Source organism: Asparagus officinalis, chromosome 5, assembly GCF_001876935.1.
Source record: "Asparagus officinalis chromosome 5, Aspof.V1, whole genome shotgun sequence".
Taxonomy (NCBI): Eukaryota; Viridiplantae; Streptophyta; class Magnoliopsida; order Asparagales; family Asparagaceae; genus Asparagus; species Asparagus officinalis.
Window position 1 is genome coordinate 40,944,852 of NC_033798.1, and position 15,130 is coordinate 40,959,981.

At 36.6% G+C, this 15,130-nt stretch overlaps 1 protein-coding gene and 1 pseudogene across 1 annotated transcript; one reads left to right on the top strand and one right to left on the bottom strand.

The window, feature by feature from the left end:
• LOC109842842 lies at positions 1,203-4,417 on the top strand (annotated as a pseudogene).
• LOC109841746 (flocculation protein FLO11) lies at positions 4,575-9,277 on the bottom strand. Its single transcript, XM_020410689.1, has 2 exons — positions 8,925-9,277; positions 4,575-6,422 (listed from the first exon to the last, which is right to left on the bottom strand). Exons 1-2 carry the CDS (start codon positions 9,275-9,277, stop codon positions 4,658-4,660), a joined length of 2,118 nt encoding a protein of 705 aa, XP_020266278.1. The 3' UTR covers positions 4,575-4,657.

Consider the following 15,130-nt stretch of genomic DNA (forward strand, 5'->3'; position numbering starts at 1 on the left):
TGGAGGCCTGAATAAAATTGAGGAAAGAGGAAGAGAGCGGGAGAATCACTATAGAGCTTTTCTTGTTGAGGGGTAATGAAAGATGGTAGCGACAGAAGACGACGACGTAGGAAGCAATGTCAACGAAGGACGACATGGGAGATAGTCGTGATAAGGAAGAAGAGTGAGAGGAGAGGCCGATGGTAACAGAGGAGGTAAAGGGAGAGGGAGATGACAGAGTCAGCGGGGAGATGAAGAGGGAGAGGAGGAGGGTTAGGGTTAGAGTTAAGAGAAAATAGGAGGAGAGGAGAGGAGAGGAGAGGAGAGAGGAGCGGAATGAATGTTAGGATTAGAGCATCTCCAACAGCTTTTCCATTTTCCACTTTTGGAGAATTTAGTTAGGTTTTTGGTCCAACAGATTCCCCATCTCATTCTCCAAAATAGGGGTGGAGGAGAAAAAATGGGAAAGCTTCCCCAAATCTGCATCATTCTCTAAATTTTTGAAGGAAAAAATAGATTCTTCAAAATGAGGAAGCTGAAGGGATTCTTCAAAATGAGGAAGCTGTTGGAGTTGGTGTAAAAATAATTTGAAGAATATGACTTTTGCTTCCTCGTTTTGGAGAAAATTTTAGAGAATCTGTTGGAGATGCCCTTAGAAGAGGGAAGGAGAGGAGGGAGGAACAGCAGCATAGTGGGTTGGAAGAGAGGAGGGAGGGAGGAGATGATGGAGATATTTGGGCGGGTAAAATACAATTTTAGGGGCCAATAATCAATAGAAATAATTAGGAGGGCTGGGCCAGATGAACTTTTCATTTCTGGGGGTATTGAGACGATTTTTCCTTGCTCCGGATAAGAATCCAACTCCGGCCCAAACCCTAATTTTGTGATAGATCTCCTTCCCCCTCTTTCGATCTCTAGCTGTACTAGACTCAAACCCTCATCCAAACCCATAAAATTAGGGAGAGGAGGGAGGGGATGGCGACTAAATCGAGAGAAGCAACACTGAGCAAAGCAGGGGGCGGGTGGCGGAGCGCGCGAGGCCGGGCCGCAGGCTGCTGCTGCAGGTTCGTGATAGAGAGGCGGCCGGTGGCCGTGAGAAGGGGCGGGATTGCAATTCCCGATCTCTCTCAAGCTTCCGCAGGCAATTGATTGTTCGTAATCTGAAGTTTATCTATCTAATTCATTTAATTTATTTATTTTTTTGGTGGGGGGGGCGGGGGGGGGCGTGCTGATTATTGATTGGGGCAGTGCTTCATTAAGAGGGAGCGGGCGACTCGGACGGTATCACTCGAATCTGGAGCTAGGCCCTGGTAAACTTTCTCTCTCTTGATTATCTTTTTCATGTTTGTTGACTCTTTTTGCAATGAAATTACCATGATTGTGTGCTGATAGCGTATGGGTGAAGAAGGTGAAGTGCATAAAGATGGGAACCTCGCTGTGCGTTCGTGTTTTTATCGGGTGTTGGATAGCAGTGTTTGAAGAATGACGACGCTTCATATTATGTTTCATAATGTGGTTGATGTACGGTTGTTTATGACGCCGGAAATACAGCTAGGAGGAGGCTACCATGCTCGCAGGCTTTATTGTTTACCCCGCTTATATTGGAAAAAGCATAATATAGCTCACAACATCGTGAATAATGTCAAGTTCATTCTTGGCAGGACGTGGAATTGAAGATTGACTATGCCTTCTCAAGCTTTGGTAGGTGTATCTTTAGCTTGATTCTGTAAAAGTAGGTTGCATAAACTCAGTTCGTTCTTATCAAGGTGTGCGCTCCTATATAACTTTTATCCTTATATATAAGCGCAATAGTCTTTTGGCATTTTCTTTACTTTCTATAATCTTATACCATCAACAAAAAGTTAACAAACTGAATGTGTCACATCATATATGCAGTCAGTCTTTTGGCATTGTCATAATTTGAATCCTAGCAGGTATCAATATCACAGTTTGAATCCTAGCAACAAAACATTGTTTTCAGGTGGGATCTCTCTTTCATATTCTCATCTGTAGACTTACGCCCCCACAACAAACCTATTACTGCTTTGTTTGAGAGTTTACTAAGGGAATGGACGGAAAGTTAAATAATGGAAAGGAAATGTAGGGAATGGAAGTGAAAAGATACAATGTTGTTTGGGAGTTTAGTAAGGAGAACGGAAGCAAATTTGTCTTTATCTTGTTTGGGAGTTCTAATAAAGAGAAGGGAAGTGAAGTGATTATGTATAAAATTACATAAATACGCTTACATATTGGATGGAAGTATATCTTAGCCATTGATTCTATTGCATGCTCTATCCCCAAATTGGAGGGGAGGAAAATGGAAGGAAATTTAACCTTCCATTCCATCCTCTAACCCCTCAAAAAAACTCCCAAACAATGTGAAATTAAAATTTTACTTTAACTTCCATCTATTAACCTCCATCCGAACAAGGTGTATCGGAGTCACTTGAGGAGCATGATTATCCAGCAGTTAATTGGAAGAACAATTTGATTAAAACTGATTTGAAGCTTAAGTTTCTTTTTTTTTTCCTTCTTTTTTGTTAATTAAAATGATGCTAGTCCAACTAATACATCTTTCGCTCCCTTCCTTCCATCCTCTAACCCCTCAAAAAAACTCCCAAACAAGGTGAAATTGAAATTTTACTTTAACTTCCATCCATTAACCTCCATCCAAACAAGGTGTATCGGAGTCACTTAAGGAGCATGATTATCCAGTAGTTAATTGGAAGAACAATTTGATTAAAGCTGATTTGAAGCTTAAGTTTCTTTTTTTCTCCTTCTTTTTTGTTAATTAAAATGATGCTAGTCCAACTAATACATCTTTCGCTCCCTTCCTTCTATCCTCTAACCCCTCAAAAAAACTCCCAAACAAGGTGAAATTGAAATTTTACTTTAACTTCCATCCATTAACCTCCATCCAAACAAGGTGTATCGGAGTCACTTAAGGAGCATGATTATCCAGCAGTTAATTGGAAGAACAATTTGATTAAAGCTGATTTGAACTTTAAGTTTCTATTTTTTCTTTTTTGTTAATTAAAATGATGCTAGTCCAACTAATACATCTTTCGCTCCCTTTCCTAGTAATTAATTAGGCAACTACACCAGTTGGAAGTCACATATAGATTCCTTTGTCCTATCCTGGGTCCTGGAACGAGTTCCGTTAAGCCTAAATTGGTCATACGTGTGCGAGAGAGCATTTACCCACCCACCCATGCCCATGAACACGCCCACGAATGCGCACATCCGTGCTGATGCACACTAACTAATTAGGTAAGTCACTCAAATTGAATATCGTGATGTGAGAAATGATAAGTTTGGTGATTTTTTACAGATCATCAGATGCTAAGAGTAGGGTTGGACTACATCGCAGTTCTTATGAGTCCTATGTATTTGCTAAGCCTAACTAGGCTTTATTTAAACTGCAGTTCTGCAGGGAGAGAACGAGAAACTTTTGCTTGCCCCTTCTAAGATAAAGCATGCAACGAGCACTGATTTTGTGATTTCTTTAGTCTCAGATGATTTCTCCAGAACTAGCACTGCTTATGTTGGAAAGCTGAGGTAAGTAGACTTTATAATACTCAAAAGGAATTTTCATCCTGTGTTTCCTCTGTTAATACAATAGTTTTTATTTTTATTTTTATTTTATTTTCTTTGTTCTTGAGGAACTCCAATCAGGTCTAACATCCTTGGGACCAAGTTCACCGTCTATGACAGCCAGCCCCCTTCTGAGGCTGCCATCTTATCAAAAAGCTGTTCGAACCAAAGGTTTAATTCTAAGCAAATTTCTCTAAGAGTACCAGATGGAAATTACCGCATTGCAAAGGTTTAATTCTAATTCAATTTTCTTCTACAAGCCTCACAGTTGTTCCAGGACCAGTCCTGACTCTAGCAGAACCATTGATTCTGAGAAACAAGGCTCCAAGGTGGCATGAACAGCTCCAGTGCTGGCGCCTAAATTTCAGAGGAAGAGTAACAGTAGCTTCCATTGTCAGCTGTGGACTACTCCCACCAAAGTCCATTGCCTGAACAAGATCCTGTTATACTTCAGTTTGGGAAGATAGGAAAGGATATCTTCACAATGGTTTACTGATATCCACTCTCCGCATTCCTGGCCTTTGCTATCTGTTTGAGTAACGTTGAGACTAAGCCGGCATTGGAATGGATAGATAATGCAAACATTGGTCTCAACATTTCTCCCACACTTGTGCAGGTTAAAAACTGACGATGTAAATCTATTCATGGTGAAGTACTCTTCACTTCCCAGCCCTCGTCTCAAATTGTGTTGAAGGGTTTCACTGTCAAACTGGAGGTTTGTTCTCGACATGTATTTCTGTTTTATCTGTGGTCTTTTTATATGCTTATTGGAAGATTGAAAGAAAGAAAATATGATGTTTCTTATACATAATATTTATAACCATCTCATTTTGCATTGCTGATATTGTATCATGTAAAGGGATAACTGATAAGCCATACTTTGTCGTCTGAAAATATATTTGAACACACTTCTGTTAATGTTAACAGGTATGTATTTCAATCATCAAACATAAGCTCTTGATACGTGTACATTGATATGACAGGTTATGTTTATATTTGAATGAAAACAAGTAACACATACGTATTTTTTTTCCTATAAAGAAAGATTGTTAGATTGACGCAACTAAGTTCATGACTTCCGTTGCTAGTAGTTACGCTTGGAGGTTCCTTCATCATCTTTGCCTTCTTTCCCCTTCTTTTGCTCATCGCATCTGACACGGCACCCATGGCGCCGGGGTTTTTGAGGGTCTTCTATATCATCCTCACTTGGCTCCATAAAAAGTCCTCGTAGGCACCGTCTTCTGACATTGGGCTCATAAGTGAGCTTCTGAGGTGTGGTTACGCTGGAAGCAGTCTTTTGAGGCTTAAGAGCTTCCATTAACCCCTTTATACTTACTGGCTCTGTTGGCTTGCTAGAGACAACCAAGTGTACACCTGGATTTTTTTCTTCGCATTTACTCTCATTTAGGACTGAGTTGTTGATGCTCTGCACATTACTATTCACAGTGGCAGTAACCGGTGTATCTCTAGATCTTTCTTCGCCTTTGGTTTCCATTACATCGTCTTTCCCTTGTTTCTTGGAGCCTATGAACATTGTTGCTCCTTTGTTTTTGCCTGCTAATGTTAGGATGCTCACTCCTTGATCGATACCAGTTCGTCCTGAGTGTTCAATGGTTAGCTTCTGGACCAATTTGGAGAGCCCCTCCTTAATCTCCTTTTGGATATTAGGTCGCTCATCATCACATGAAGAATCCCACGGACCAGTTGAAATTGAAACCTTGCTAACTTTACCAATGGATCGGTGTTGTTCTTTGCTGTTCACCTTTTCTTCATCTTTCAACTTTTCTGGTACTCTAACTTTAGTATCGGATTGAACATCTGCCATCATGCTAGATAGCGCCCTTTCCATTTTCTTATCCCTAGCATCAGTTGGCTTCTTCCTGATTTCTGCTTCAGTTTGCGGTTTCTCCTTTTTAGATTCTTCAGCAATTCTATCCGATTTTAGAGTTTCAGTGGGCTTCCTCTCTTGCTCTTTCTCAGGCTTAGGTTTGGCTTTCTGTTCTGTAATTTCTTTAGGCCTTTCATCTAGTTTAGGCACTTGAGAAGCCTGTGTTTCTTGTTTTGGTTCCAAATCGGTTTCAGTTTTGTCTTTTGGCATGCTTTCAGGTTTCTCATTTAGTTTCGGCTCTTGGGAAGCGTGTATCTCTTGTCTTGCTTCCATACTAGGTTTGGTTTTGTCATCTGGAATGCTTTTGGGTTCCTTATCTAGTTTTTGCTGTTCTGAGGGTTCTATATCTTGTTTCAGTTCGGAATTGGCTTTAGTTCTCTCTTTCAGAACCTCTCCAGGTTTTTCATCAGATATTCGGTGTTCTGGGCTCAGTAAACTTGGTTCGGGCTCTTGTTTACTCTCCTCACGTTTTGATTGAGGTTTTGGGAGTTGAGCAGGAGTTGGAGCCTTTTCAGGCAAAGGATCAGTGGAAGCCAGTTCTTCCTCTGATTTTTCTATTGGTTTGGTCGGGATTTGTGGCGTTCTCTCTGCAGGAGGCTGTGATTGTGAGGAGGATGGTTTTTCTGCTGATTCAGGTGAGGGGGCAGAAGAAAGAAGTGGAGATGGGGGCAAGGAACTTCCCTCTGTTGTAGGCGTTGGTGGTGGTGATGGCTTCGTCTTTGTCGCTGTTGATGCTGCTACTTCTCTAGGCGGCGAAGATGGCTTGGCATCCAAGCGAGACGGTGATGGTGTCAGCCGTGGTGATGATTTTCTTGATGGAGATGGTGACGGTGACGGTGATTTCTGAGCCCGTCGAGCAGCAGGAGCTGGTTGAGGTTGAGGTTGAGGTTGAGGCGGAGGCTGCGATGACAACGCTGGAGTCGGAAGTCGGGAGGGGATTCGTAGTGGGGGCGGAGGTGTTCTGGAATGATTTTTTTTTTTAGGTTCTGACGGAAGGAAAACGGGTGGAGCGAGCTCGTAGCAAATGCGGATATTAGTAGTTTATCATGAAGTTGGTCGATACAAGGTTTGAACCTGATACCCTTTCGTCGGTCGAAGGTTATCAGGATTTTGGTACAAGTCTTTAGCGATTGCCTGAGTGGCAACCAACCCGGAATGAATGCTTGAAGAGGTTAAACTTTAGGGGTTGGGGAAATTTGGGTTCTTTTTGGAGTTGGCTTGCCGAGCGGGGGATGGTAGCTTTACTGTTGTTTTCTTTCTCAAGAAAGCGAAACTATTTGAACCTTGATGGGGAAAATGTGGCAGACGTCCCGATGAAGCAGGTTCTGCTAGTGAAGCAGTAGTTACGATTAAGACGGGGAGTGTATTCGAATCGGGTTAATTACAGAAAACACCCAAGAACAACTTTTTGGGAAGTCAAACTCGTTTATTTTTTATTACACGAAAATTTCTCATTTAATCTTCAAATTATTACTGTCTATTCTAACATTTCATGTGGCAGGCATGTTCTAGAAAAAAGATAATAATAATTTATTATTCCTAAAAAAATTACCTATTTTTTAATAAAATTATATTTTTTATTACTAAGAAGTTTTTTTTCCCTATTTTTGCCATGTGCTTTTTAATGGCACATTAAAGTTTATGGTGCTCATATGGAAATTAAAAGATAAATTTTTAGATAAGATTTAGTAAAATAAACTCGTCCATTGGGATTACGTGCAATATCTCCTAAAGTTTAGAGGATTTTAGTCTAATACAAAAAGTTGACGGGGATTCACAGCAACTCCCAAGAAGCCACCAAGAGTTAATGGGAGTTTTTCCGTAATTAACCCATTCGAATTCAAAGATTTTAAATTCTAATATTGTTTTATAACTTGCTGCTAAGACTTGCTCAAGTAGTAAAATGGATCAATTTACAATTTCCCTCCTAAAACATTTCTCAATGTACTTGTTTGCAAAATGTTAATAAAGGGGGTGTTAATTGTCCGTTCAAATTCAATTTGCGAGATCGCTAAAGAAAAATCAAACAAGTTGTAGAATTGAAAATTAAATAATTAAATATAAGCATGTATTGGGAATAGCAAGCATAAAAACAGATCCAAATGATTACAGAACAAATCATATAGGAATGAAAGAAAAGACCAGAAAGTTAGAACCATCTTATTAAAAAATGCTTCAAGTTCGAAATATTTTACAGAAGTGCCAAATCGCCCTCTCAATGGAGCACTGACATTGAAGAAACTATGCCCCACCTACGGTAGTGTTGGGTCTGCACAGTACTTCTGAGGATGAGACGGCTGCAGTCCAAAGAAGCGCTTTCTTCTTATGAACACCTCGACTACTTCTTCAGATCACCAAAATCTCAAATACTAAACAGTTTATAGAATTATTGAGAGAAGAAGAAGAAGACAGGAGATTTCGTTTTCTGATCTGTATCTTTCAAATGATCAGAAGAGGCCCTTTTATAGGGTTCACGGGAGACAAAGATTTAAAATTTTAGTTATTGCAACGTTTGTAACGTTTGCAATAAAACCTATTCAATCCTTATAACGTTTGTAACATACGAAAAAGTTCAGCTGATTTTAAGTGAGCATATGAAAAACGTTTAAGCTCATTTAAAGCACAGCGCATGCAAAAAGAGCACGTGCCCAAACCTGCTCACTTGCTCGCACGCTCGCTTATATACCAACACAAGTGTATAATACTAACACCTTTGTTATACCATAAATAACAATGTGTTAATTTAAACCAACTAAAATACATTTAATTAGCCAATGTGGAACTAAAACTCACATGCTACTAATTAAACACAATTTAATTTTCATCTATGGAATCCAATCATTAAATGATATCTTTCCATAAAACCCCTCTAAGAATCATTTATTTTAACAATCCCCCACAATTTCATAGCTGAAAGTAATAAAGATTATACATATCATGCTTTCAGAGAAGATATCTTTCGATTTGAACCTTCCCTATAGTTATCCAATTTTATCACCACAGATACGAAGTGAAACTATGTCTTGAACTTGAACCTTTGATGTGGTGATAATCATTGGTAACAACACGATATAGGCTATAGAAGCAATTTTTAGCTTTGACGCATTATAGCCATGTGTCCTTATCCTTTTCATGAACAATTTTAAGGAATAACCCCCTTCCTCTAATTGCAGCCACACAATTATGTTCATATAGTTGGGCATCTCCGAGGATGCACTGCTTTCATCTCGTCTTAAAGGCTTAATCTCATTCAGAGTCAAAACACACTTACTTTATTATATCAACACCTTCCAGGTATACATGATGATAGACTCAGATACAATGTATCAATCTATTATTAGGTGTTCAACTCACCCAACAGTTTGTTATTACCACATTGAACCTACTTTGTGGGATCTCCACTCAGATAAGTTGGGTTGCTACTATCGATGAGTTATGTAAGGGTTTCAGTACCATCATCAACCTGGATTGAAGAACTAGTGACAACTCAAGTCCTTTTGTAAAGGGATCTGCTATGTTATCCTTAGACTTGACAAAATCCACAGCAATTACCCCTTCATCAACAAACTTCTTCACAGTCTTTATCCGTATTTGGATATGGCCTCGTGTTTTCCGGTTATACTTTGAACTTTTAATTCTTGCAATTGTGGTCATATTGTCACAATGCACAGAGATTGCAGGAATAAGCTTGTTGATCTTGGGCAAATCTGACATAAGTTCCTTAAGCCATTCAACTTCTAAACCAGTAGTGTCCAAAGCGCAAAGTTCTGCCTCAAACGTAGACCGGGACAAAATGGTCTGTTTTGAAAGTACCATATGGAGGTGAATAGGGTATTTGCTAATCTAATCCGATTTTGATGCCAAATTATCCTGGACAATATGATATACAATGAGATATGCAAGGAATTACAATGAGAAATAGGCGATATAAATAATGAGACAATAAAAGAACGCCAAAATAATCACAAACACAATGATATGTTTATGGAGTTCGGTCAGCCTTCGACCTACGTCTCCGCTCCTCACCTCGAGGAGATTATCCACTATCAACATAATAACTATACAATCGGTTTCCAAAGCTCACCAAAAACTTTTATAACTCACAAGTTGATAATCACACAATACACTTCTCTAAGTGTTGGCCGACCCGTGTTACTTTCCTCAAGTGCTTAGAATTACTACCTCTCCCTAGGCTTTTACAACCAAGCCACTCCTCTTGGAATTGATCCCGTTCTTCTCCCAACCACTCCTCTAAGTGTCCTTATTATAACGTGTTCTCAAAAATAAGCTAGAGTAAATGATTTTTTTCTCTAATACAAATGAGAACGAAAATGAAAGCTCACTCAATGATCACACCCACAACCCAATAATATTATATGTGAAATACTTAGGCTCAATGGTTGTGTGTGAAACAATAAGTAAAACAAATTAAACTCAAATCAATCTAGCATAAATATATAAGAAATAAAATAATAAAAAACTAGATGAAGAGTTTAGAAAACTTCTCCAAAGAAGAGATGAAGATGTTTAGGATGAAAGCCTCAAACTTGAAATTGAATTCCTTCTCTTGTGAAAACCTCTTCACATAAACGAATTTTTGATCTTCAAAAACTTGAAACAAACAGCCCAAAACCTCAGTGAAAACCCTTGAAAACTTAGCTCAATAAATGAGCATTGAGAGGTATTTATAACCTCTCAAAGAAAATATACCAAAACTATTTGTTAGAGCCAAAATCCATTATTGGTCGACTGATTGGTTGAATCGGTTGACTAATGATATGATCATTGGCAAAATCCAGAACATCATCGGTCAACTGATGAACATCATTGGTCGACTAATAGGCTATTTGATCGACTGATAAAGATTAGTCGGCTAAGCAGAAACAAAACTTGAAATTGCAGAGCAGTTTATCAGTTGACTGATATGAACAGTCGATCGACCGAAAAACATGCACCGCACATATAAGAACAGTAAAACTGATTTTCAAAGTGTGTTTAAAAATAGTAAATAAATTCCAAAAATTATGAAACTTGGGGGAATGATTATTCTGATGAAAACAAACATGTTAGAAAAGAATTTTTTCAAATATCATTTTTCGTTTGTAAAAACTCGTCATTTTGTAAAATCTCAAAAATATGTATTCATTTAAACACTTGATTTTGTCAAAACGATTTAAACTAAGTGTTGGAATCCTTTTGAATGGATTAAAGGACTTAGAAAAGATGTAAAACTAACTCAGTAAGTCAATAATCCAAATATACGTTATTTTCTCAAAAACGACTCAAAATACGATAAAAACGAGAAATAGCACATGTGTGTAAAAATTGAGATTTTAAGTATAACACATAAAGGAAAACCTAAACTATTGTACCAAGCTAAAATATCTTCTTTGACACTTGATCTTGGTGTGGGAATGAGACGATGGATGATCTTTGACTTGAATGTGTGATGACTTCATTCTGATATCCTCTAACCTTCATGATATCATCGTTAAGGCTCATTGAATATCTAGTAAATACAAATACAAGAAAACAAGATTAGAAATTATTTGTTAATTATAAAAACAATATTAGATAGTAGGTTCATAACTATAAAACCCAACAATCTCCTCCTTTTTTATGATGACAAACAATCTACACAAATGATATATAAAGTGCATGATATAGAATAATATGCAAATGCATGAACAAATTAATCAAAACAATATAATCACAATTGCACACTTTTTTTCTCCCTTTGTCAACATCAAAATGGGGGGAAAAGTATTGAGAGAGAGAGAGCAAGCGCTCCCCTTATCTATAAGCGTGGTGAGTATAAAACTAATATAGGGAATGCTCCCCCTATCAAAGAGGCTTAAATCATATAAAAAATATGTGATATGAATATAACAAAAAAATATATGACAACTCACACTCAAAGAGACAAGAGAACACTTAAATATGTATCATTAAGAATAGGTGTCTCAACACATATATTTATATGTATATATAGATCATGAAATCAAATGAAGGGAAATCATTAAAATCATAAAAATCACGACAATCATAAAAGTCCAAATGAAAATCTAAATTTTGTTCAAACATTAAAATTTAAGCACACATCAAAAGATAAAGAAATTATGAATCAACCATTTAATAATTGAGCACACATAAGATTTCTTAGGTGAAACTTTTTGAACCCGATAAACATGATTTGGAAGTAAAAGATCGATACAATCGGGGGCTTGCTCAATATAAACCTTTTTCATATATAAAAATATTTAGAAATGCATTTCATGCATTTGAAATAGTTTAAAATTTTTAAAACTATCAAATCCTAAAACATATAAGAGTTTGACTCTATCCTTGCAACTAGTGCAAAGGATTGGTCACAATCAATGTTCTCAAAGTCAAAACCAACAAAGATCATAATATGTAATGAAAATAAAAGCATTGTTTTTAAGGATAAGATTTTTTTATCAATATTTATTTTCAAAAATAAGTTTAAAAAAACACACTTTTCTTAAAAAGAAATGAAAACACTAAAAATATTGATTTTAAATTAAATATTTTTCGCCAAACAAACACTCTTGGTGTCAGAGAGTTTATGGACATGACCCCTATCAATAAAATCCAAGGCCCTTGGGTTATGACCCTATTTGGGCGTATTTTGTGCACGAGATTGGTCATGATAATAATTACTCAAATGATCCATTCTATTATAATAAGTGAAATGAAATGAATGCATTTGTTTATGTTGGCCATATGAATATGTACATGAAACATTTTTAAATAATTGTGATCTTTTTGGAACATTTTGCAAATTAGAAATTTTATGCAAATCAAAATAAAATTTTGCTAAATGTCCAAATCTACCACAAACTTTACATTTAAACACATTCACATGCTTGTGATGAACATTTGGTGCATATGTGAGTTTGTATGATGAAGAACCTTGATGTGACGCACAAAGAGCAATAGTATAAGCATTTTTAGGTTTTTTGTGCATCATAGCAAAATTTAGCAATATGGCTTTTCTGATCGTAAATAGAGAACTTATAAATTTTTCTATACATATGTGCATAGTGAGTGAGTGATTTTGAAAAAATAGCTCGTGACTTAGCACATATGTCCACAAGATTCTTATGTTTGACAATGCATGCTTTTAGAGTTGGATCTAAAGATAAGATACGGTTTTTCACATTATTCAACTTATTATTATGCACAATAGCATTGTCAATAGAAGTAAAACAATCATGATTATTTTTGAAAGAATTAAATTTATGTCTAATTGTTTCTACCTCTAATATGGCATTATTTTTCTTATTAGATAAGTTAGCAATTTCCAATTTAAATTTATCATTGCTATCTTTAAGAGTCACATTTTCTTTGACAATGATATCAAATTTAGTTGCTAACAAATCATGATCGGATTTTAAGCTTACATGCTTGCTCTTAAAATCTATAAAATTATGATGCAATTTATTATAGGCTTTCATTAATTTCTCATATACACATGCGGGTTTAACTATAGGTAATTTACTATCGGATTCAGACTCGCATACCTCACTAGGGCTATTGCCTAGTGGCCGTGTGCACGATGAAGCTCCACTCTCACTTGAAACGGGTTCCACTGAAACGGGTTAGATTTCCTCCAAGTTACCTTGATGTGCCTCTATATATTTTCATAATGTGTAAGCACTATCAAAATAAGCAAGTTTGTTAGAAATGGATGAATCAAAAGCATTAAGCATAAATGTTAACACTAACTTGTTCATAGTAAACATCTTTTTATCATACTTGCTCTACTTGGATTTCTCCAAAGTAGGCACAACATAAGCACAGCCAATAACTTTCCACAATTCGATATTTTTAGATTTAACAAATAATTTAAATCTAAAACTTCATTGTGCATAAGAGAAATCATTGAATTTAGAAGCAACGTTTATAGAATAGCCTAAACTAGGTGCACCGTGTAAATCCATGAAGACTATGCAAGCAAAATAAAAATCATAAAACTAGATTAGTAATAAATCAAAGCGAGGATCTTTGACTCTAGGCGATTAAGCCACAAATCAAAGATCACCAAACTCTGATACCAAATAAAAGTACCCTAGGGTGGTGAATAGGGTATTTGCTAATCTAATCCGATTTTGATGCCAAATTAAAACTTTATAAACTAGTTATCCTAGACAATATGATATACAATGAGATATGTAAGAATATACAATGAGCAATAGGTGATATAAACAATGAGATAATAAAAGAACGCCAAAGCAATCACAAACATAATTTTATGTTCATGGAGTTCGGTCAACCCTCGACCTACGTCTTCACTCCTCACCTCGAGAAGATTCTCCACAATTAGTTTCCAAAGCTCACCGAAAACTTTTACAACTCACATGTTGATAATCACACAATATATTTTTAAGTGTTGGCCGACCCGTATCACCTTCCTCAAGTACTTAGAATTACTACCTCTCCCTAGGATTTTACAACCAAGCCACTCCTCTTAGAATTGAGCTCGTTCTTCTCTCAACCACTCCTCTAAGTGTCATTGTGTATTACAACGTGTTCTAAATAATAATCACAAGTAAATAATTTTGTTCTCTAATACAAATGAGAACGAAAATGAAAGCTCACTCAATGATCACACCCACAACCCAATAATATTATATGTGAAATACTTAGGCTCAATGGTTGTGTATGAAACAATAAGTAAAACAAATTAAACCCAAATTAATCTAGCATAAATATATGAGAAATAAATTAATAAAAAACTAGATGAAGAGTTCAGAAAACTTCTCCAAACAAGAGATGAAGATGATGAAAGCCTCAAACTTGAAATTGAATTCATTCTCTTGTGAAAATCTCTTCACATAAACGAATTTTTGATCTTCAAAAACTTGAAAAAAAACAACCCAAAACCTCAGTGAAAACCCTTGAAAAACTTGGCTCAAAAAATGAGCATTGAGGGGTATTTATAACCTCTCAAAGAAAATATGCCAAAACTAGCCGTTACAGCCAAAATCCATTATCGATCGACTGATAGGTTGAATCAATCGACTGATGATCCAACCGTTGGTAAAATCAAGAACAATATCGGTCGACTGGTGAACTGATAATCACATTTTATTATAATTTTATACCATCATTATCTATTTTATATGAATAAATATATCACTAATAAGTTATTTTTATCTTTAATTGCAGGTTAATACAGGATAAATCTCAAACTCCAATCTCTCAACAAAAAGCCCTTGATTTAATGAAGAAATAAAGCAAAGAAGCCCATTAGAAAATCAATTGCCAAATTATCCAAAAGGCCAAAAGAAGGAAAAATGTCAAAGCCCAAAAGAAGAAAAGAAAAATATATCAAAGCCAAAAGCCCAAGCCCAAAAGCCAAAAAGAAGAGGAAGCTGCGGGCTGAAAAAGGAGGCAACTGGACATCGATGCCAGCATCGATGGGGGCATCGATGCCCGTATCGATGCCAGCATCGATACCCCTATCGATGCCAGCATCGATACGACGTACAGTTAGTTACGAATCTATGCTTTAGTTGCAATTAATAAAAATAATTTTTTCCTCTTTAAATTTGTTCTTTCTCCTCTTTGTTGAATGATGAGGATGGAGATGAAGAGCAATTTGAAGGTTTGCATTTCTTTTCTCTTTTATTTCTTTTTAGTAAT

Bases quoted from the DNA above. Each gene is read 5' to 3' on its own strand.
- LOC109841746 (XM_020410689.1), bottom strand. From the start codon at position 9,277: ATGGTACTTTCAAAACAGACCATTTTGTCCCGGTCTACGTTTGAGGCA. The intron at 6,423-8,924 runs GTTGATGATGGT...AAATCATTCCAG, and splicing joins TCACTAGTTCTTCAATCCAG to AACACCTCCGCCCCCACTAC.